General features: G+C 35.5%; 1 protein-coding gene across 1 annotated transcript in view; it reads left to right on the top strand.

The window, feature by feature from the left end:
- LOC137047031 (complement factor B-like) overlaps positions 1 to 4338 on the top strand; it is a 45114-nt gene extending 40776 nt beyond the window's left edge. The window contains exons 17-18 of the mRNA XM_067424562.1: positions 76 to 125; positions 3572 to 4338. Coding sequence (XP_067280663.1) covers positions 76 to 125; positions 3572 to 3742 — 221 coding nt within the window. The 3' untranslated portion in view covers positions 3743 to 4338. The remainder of the gene's footprint in view (positions 1 to 75; positions 126 to 3571) is intronic.
- Positions 4339 to 7328: the final 2990 nt, after the last annotated feature.

Below are 7328 nucleotides of genomic sequence, written 5' to 3' on the forward strand. Positions count from 1 at the left end.
TTAATCATTAGAGATCTGAAATTAATTGATATAATCTTATACAGTTCTTTGTGTCTGCATGTCATTTTGTAATAGGTGAATCAGGTGGGGCCACTTATGTGAATAAAAAAAGTCGACTGATTCAGGTGAGATTTCCTCTTTCTTTTGAAAACAGTATTGGTCATTTGGCTGTAAAGTCTTATATAAAATGGCACTCAGGGAGGAGCGCCATTAATAGGGGCGTGCCAAAAAAAGTGAACACCTTCATGTGTTATTATGGTTGTGTGGTGCAGCAAAGATGAGGAGATCCAGGACTTCCAAACAGACAGGCTTTATTATCATAAACTTTAAACAGAACACCAAACACTACTAATATAGCGTGACTCAGTATATCATAACTCAAGTCTGGACAACCAGAGACTGAACAAAGAGGAACTTAAATGCAAACACTGAAGACCAAGAATCAAGGGGGGAAGGTGACACAGATGACAATGAACTAAACACAGCTGAAATGAACTAAACTGACGAGGGTGACTATGGCAACAGAAAAGAGGCGGGAAACAGAACAAAGGAACATGTGAAAAATGAAACCAGGAAGTATACACTCACTAAAAAATGCGGGGTTAAAAACAACCCAATTTGGATTATTTTGGCAACCATTTTGGTTATATTGGTTAAAAACAACCCAATTTGGGTTATTTTGGCAACCCAGCACTGGGTCAAAAAGGGACATACCCAAAGCTGGGTTGTTTTAACCCAATTAAGGGTTGGAAATTACTACACTGCTGGGTTAAATGTAACCCAAAAAGGGTTGGAAATTAAAACTAGAAATGTTAATAATTAAAATGACTAAAATAACATCTACAGCAATACAGAGTTCAGTAACCAAAATATGAACATTTATTTTTGATTTATCAAGTAAAATTGTCCATTTGTAAAAATATATATATTTTTTTACATTTCAATCACTTCCACCCCATTGACAAAATTCAATGAACATGAATGAAATCATATCACAGAAAGACATGTAATAACTTCTTAAAGAAAATATGAAGTGAAATCTAAAAATATTTCACAACATTTACATAAGCATAAGATATCATGTGAGAGACATACTCAGTAAGAATCAATTGTAGTGTTTTACTGTAGAAGAAAAGTACAAGTATTTAGAATAGTAAATATGAAGAAAAAACAGCATAAAAGAGGCAAGGTCGCAGACAGTAAAAACCTGTTTGACAACAAAAATGAGATTGAGAAAAATGAGAAAATTCAGGAAAAAAACGAACCTTTTTAAGAAGATATGAATTTGAAATCTTAAAACATTTCAAAGCATTTACATGAAGCTCTTGAGCTTAAGATATCATGTGAGAAATACTCAGTAAGAATCAATTGTACTGTAATTGTACCGTAGTAGAAAAGTATTTAGAAGTAAGTTTAGAAGTAATAGTTTAGAATAGTAGTAAATATAAAAAGAACAAACAGCATAAGAGGCAAGGGCACAGAAAATAATAACAAAAACTACTGTTTGTCAGCAAAAATGAATGCTCACAAAACTTTCATTGTTGGTGATTCATCCCCAGGAAGTCCATACACCACAGTCTGTAAAAACTGCCACACTGTGGAACACTGTTTTGGGTAGTCTATGTCAAATACGTAGAACGCCTTGAAGCAGACATCAACTGCAGCAAGCAATGTATTTTGCTTGAGTGTCTCTCCATGGTATATGGCAAAAGGTTGAAAGCAGTGGTTGTCTCCAAGCATGATTGATGTCTACTTGTGGAAATTCTTGGCTGTCTTTTGAGCGCAGGTACTCAGCCATATTGGTCCCAATCTGACAAAAAGAAAAAAGAAAAAAAAACGAAGAATAAGAAGAAGAAGAGGGGAAAAAATCAATTAATTAATTTAGGAACAGTAAATGCTATGACACACCAAGCCAACAACCATCGGCCAATGTTAGCACTAGTCAGACCCCTGTTGCAAGGGGTTGGTCCTTGGCCATAGCCTTTGCAGTGTGTTCCAACGTTCCAATGTTGTTGAAATAAACAACATAATTTAACAGTAATAAAAATGTCTTACTGTTTTGCATTTATTTTTCAATGCTTGCGCTGACTGACAGCTTCAGTGATTTATGGAGGAAGAGTGCAGTGCTGCTTTAACAACCTATCACAAGACTCCCTGCATTGGTTGTTAGGCCAGCCAATCAGAATTAAGCAGTCTCATTTCTGATTGGCTGGAATTGTCACATTGTAACATTGAATTGTGTTGAGCAAGCGAGCCGTGGAGCTTGAGCAGTCAGAGCGGAAGCAACCAAGACGTTGCACATGCCAAAGAGAATGTTGGCGCACATCCAAATAAACTTATTTTAAATGCAAAATAGATTTTGTTCGCTTTAAATACTTTCTTATTTGCGAGACGAACATTTCTTTGCAAAACTCAGTTCACGTGGGTGCGAAATGCCCCTTTGTGCTTAAAATATGATCTTGCATGCGCAGAATTGTGGCAGAATCGTAACCCCATAGTAGCGTGGATGAGATTGATATAGCAGGATAAAGGTCCTTCTTCTAAAATAATATGTAGGTGTATGTTCGTGTAGTAGGCCTATGCATTTCGAAACTGAGTAGGTTTAGCCTATATCTCATATCTTCAACCTGTTGAAATTCTGAATAATAAATAAATAAAATAAAATAAAATAAATACATTTATTTCTGAAATAACCTTCCGCAGTCCAGTGGTCGTCTTTTCATTAACAGTATTTTACACTTACTGATCATCTTATTTTATACCCGTTAAATTTAGATTAAATGAATTTGACTGACACAGTAAGTTCTTTAAGAACCATGATGAACCATGGTTTTATGTAGTAACCGTTTTTTTCACAGATTGATTACCATTTCTATTACCAGTTTTACTACAAATAATATGGTTTTAGCAATGGTTTACCCCTACAATAAATCATAGTATAATAATAATACAATAACAATAAAATGTTTTTTGGTTTTATTTGTAGTAAATTCATGGTTAATTTTCAGAGGAGCAGTATTAAATAGATAAATGATTGTGTGGTAACTACCTTCAAGAAATTTAATAAAATATTTAATTATTCTTAAACAGTAACGCATTAACAGCACGACTACTTTGAATATTAATTAAGAAAAACTACAAGTTTCATTGAGTTTGGAAAATTCTGTACGCAGTAATCGTAAGAATATCTCATTTGAAATCATCCTGCGGATGCAAATTTTAAGAGCCTTTTATTTAACTAGGTGATTACAGCACATTGAAAATACAGAACTGGAAAAATTGATACTGCTTCGATAAGCACTTTCAGTAACCAATTGCTGTGAATCCTGTGATAAACATCTATTGGTGTTATTGGTGCTAAAATCATAAATGCCCACCTCTGAACCAAGTCCCCAGAGGATTAGATCAAATCAGGAAAAGCAATTTAAAATGGAAAAGACATAGACATGTCAACGCTGATCCAAAACACTTCTTTTGCCCAAATTGTGTCACAGGGTAAATTTAAAGATTAATTTGAGAGAAACTGAGAAACAGGAACCTTCTTTTAATGTCTGTAAAATCTTTTTGATAGGTTGGTATCGTAAGCTGGGGAGTGAAGGACATCTGCGCAAAAGATCCAAACTCCCGTTCAAAAGAAGACACCAGAGATTATCATACAAATCTTTTCAGTGAGAAGATACAATTATTCCTTAAAGAGCACCTAGGAAATGACCAAATAGGACACTCTCTATCATTCTTCTGAATGTTTCAGCAGACTAAAATTGTGAGTGGTAATTTGATCAAATTTTCATATTATGACAATTTAAGACCTTTAGTCAAGTAGCTGGTCTTTGTTAAAAATGTATCTAGTTTATCAACAGTCTTTTCGGTTATTTGTTCCATTTTATGGCTATGTTATGTCCATGTTTGTGTGATACTATCTGTATATCCAACCAGTGACAAGCAGGGGAGTGTCATTAATGTTGCAATTTTGTTTGTACCAGTGGTGCATAAAATGTGCATTATAAATGGAATTACAAAATAATGACCATGACACAGAAGTGTATTTTGAAACGGTTTTGGGCATTTTGGTGAAATCAACCTACAAACTGCTACTACAAATTCATAGTCTCTACACACACACACACACACACACACACACACACACACACACACACACACACACACACACACACACACACACACACACACACACACACACACACGCACAGAATCAAACTTGTCTTAAGTGCTTTTTAAGAGAACATGCCTTGATATAATATAGTTTGTACACCGCTCTGATGATAAGCAAATACTTCAAGATGACATTTAAAATAAAGTCGATTTATTCTGACTTCATCAGTGCAAAAATTTGTTTCCATCTGTTTTGAGAACGATCACAGTAAGTAATAAAAGCCTTACTGTACATCACTGAAGTTTCCACTAAGCTGTTTTATGGTTGAAGCAAGACTACATCCTATGAAATATGACAAAAATGGGCACTGAGCAGAAAAGAACCATTACATGTGTTCCAAACACACTTGTTAGGCTGGATGTCCCAAATACACAAGCCATTCTATGCAATAATGTGTGATTATTTTGTAAATTAATCCATACCGCAGTATGCACACATCAGCCGCTGAATGCTACACCCCAGATAATCATGCAGTGTGAAAAGAACAGTGATCTGACAACTTTGAAAATCGTGCGGTGTGAACTCGACATAAGCCAATTAAAAGGTTTTTGTGTGTGTGTGTGTGTGTGTGTGTGTGTGTGTGTGTGTGTGCAAAGCCTGTGAATACTTTTTTGTTTGTTATTTATTTATTTATTTTGTATTATTCATGAAACAATACATCCATTGAGAAATAATAAAACACTCGAGTCTAGGCAAACAGCAATATAATGGGACATAGAAACGAGAAAAAATCATACAAACAAACAAACAAAAATGGTAATGAAAAGAGAGATCTTATAATTAGAATGTCTTTAGGGAGTAGTTATTTAGAATATTATTTTAAAGGGTTTTCAGTAAATTCAAAATTTTAACAATTTGAAAACTGTTATAATGGGGAAAATAAAAAAAATCAATAAAATAAAAATAATAATTATTATAGTAAGTAATATAGTGCGTACATTTAATTTACATATAAATGTTGATATTCATACATATACTTATTATATGAGGATTTTTCATCAGTTCATTCATATTGTGCAGTGCATGGAGTATAGATAATGATAGATAATGATCAAATTCTTGAAATAAATTACACCCTCAATGTTGTTTAATTAGTTCAAATTACAATCAATTATCATTAATCAAATTACACAAAATCGTTGTAAATGCAGTTATCATTTATTCCAGTGCAAACTCACTGAGCAACACTGATGCATCTAATTCTCAATCGCTCCTCAAATGTTTTCTCATTAAGTCTGCACCGTTCTGCTCTGAAGATCTTTCCTGCAACACTAAAGATTCTCTCAACAGGTGCAGAGCTGCTATGGCAAGATGGACTGCTGTGTATATGAATTTCTTAGAATTTTTATTGAATTTCAATTCTGCTTCCTTTAATTCAAATTTGAATTGTAATTCTAGATCCTGTTTTGGACATCAATTCAAATTCAAGAATTGAATTACGATTCAGGAGTCATTTTCAGTTCGATTCTGAATTGTGCACAAGCCTTACCAAAATGCCTTACCAAAATGGTTACCAAAGCCATATTTTTCTAATGTAGTGTAGAGAAATTTCCAGTTTACCATATCGAAAGCCTTTTCAGCATCAAGTGAGATGATAAACGTATTCATTTTTTGTTTAGTGGAGCTATTAATTATATTGAATAGCCGACGTGTGGTTTTGGATGCAGGGCCGTTTAAAGGAATTTGGGGGCCCCAAGCAAAATAGACATGGAGGCCCCCCAATAAACTGAAAATGGAGGATTTGAACTGTGACGATGATTGACAGAGCAGTTTAAATGGTGACGGGAAACACGTAACCATGCGACATGCTTAAGTTAACTAACGATATATGTATTTATGTAATGGTGAGCTTACAAAACCATGTGTATATTGTTTTGCGTGTAACAATGGTCATTTGCAGGCAGCGTGCCTTTGTGGGAAGCTGATGCTTTTAATGAGAGCAAAATAAAACTGTCTGAATCAGAAGAAGCCGTTGCTGTGCTGCCAAACCACGATCACTTTTTTCAAAACTGTGGTGAGAACTGACTGCTGCTGAAAGTGAAACAGGGGGTTTCATGACCCTTTTAATAGAATGATTACATGATACCAGTCACAGACTCACAGAGACAAGGGGGTGGGCTCAATCTACTCAGACAACCAATCACTATCTCAGGATCATTGTGATGCTATTAAAACACGCCCTAGCAACCATTTAGAGCTCCCTAGCAACCGATCCCATAGACTTCCATTGAAAGAGATCAAAGTTATATCTCTGGATAGGAGTGCCATAGAAACATGGGGGTGGGTTTGTTTGACTCAGGGCATCAACAGCCAATCACAAATCACCTTCAACACCTCCTATTCACGCCCTAGCAACCACTATCGAGCACCCTAACAACCCAAACCCACAGTGTATATCTTCACATCTGGATGTCATAGAGACACGGGGTTGGTTTATATCATTCATACTGGCAAGGAGCTTTTGGCGTATCATTATGGGATGCTACCAAGCCACTCCATAGCAACCAAACAGAGTACCCTAGCAACTGTTTAGCAAAACCTATATCTCTGCATTAGTACATCATAGACACATGGGGGTTGGTTTATATCATTCATACTGACAAGGAGCTTTTGGGGTCATTATAGGATGGTGCCAAGCCACTCCATAGCAACCATTTACAGTACCTTAGCAACCGTACAAACACATAAAGAAGCCATATCTCAGCCCCACAACATCATACAGACATGTTGCTTGGCTTTTTTGCATCACAAATGCCACAGGGCCCCGAGTTTTGCCACGGCAAGCACCACTCACAATTTCTTCAGGAATTGTACTTTCTAGTACCATTGAAGTGGCCAAATGCCATAATGAAATATTTGAAACACATTTTGCATTTAAAAGAGTACCAGTTCCCTCTTGATTTTCTTAATAAATGTTGATACAATATTATATTTTTCTCTGTGATTTACTACCTATACTCCATAACATTGCCCTAGGGGGCAACAAAATAAAATCTGCCAGGGGGGACGGGGGACGGGGGGACGGGGGGGGGGGTGGGGTTGGTTTTTTAAAAATATATATATTTTGTTAATCTATTATCTTAAATCTTCCAGAAAATAAGATTTTTTATTTTTTTTATTGCATAAACATAATTCATGCATTAGAGGGTTAACA

Source organism: Pseudorasbora parva, chromosome 18 (genome assembly GCF_024679245.1).
Source record: "Pseudorasbora parva isolate DD20220531a chromosome 18, ASM2467924v1, whole genome shotgun sequence".
NCBI classification, from domain to species: Eukaryota; Metazoa; Chordata; class Actinopteri; order Cypriniformes; family Gobionidae; genus Pseudorasbora; species Pseudorasbora parva.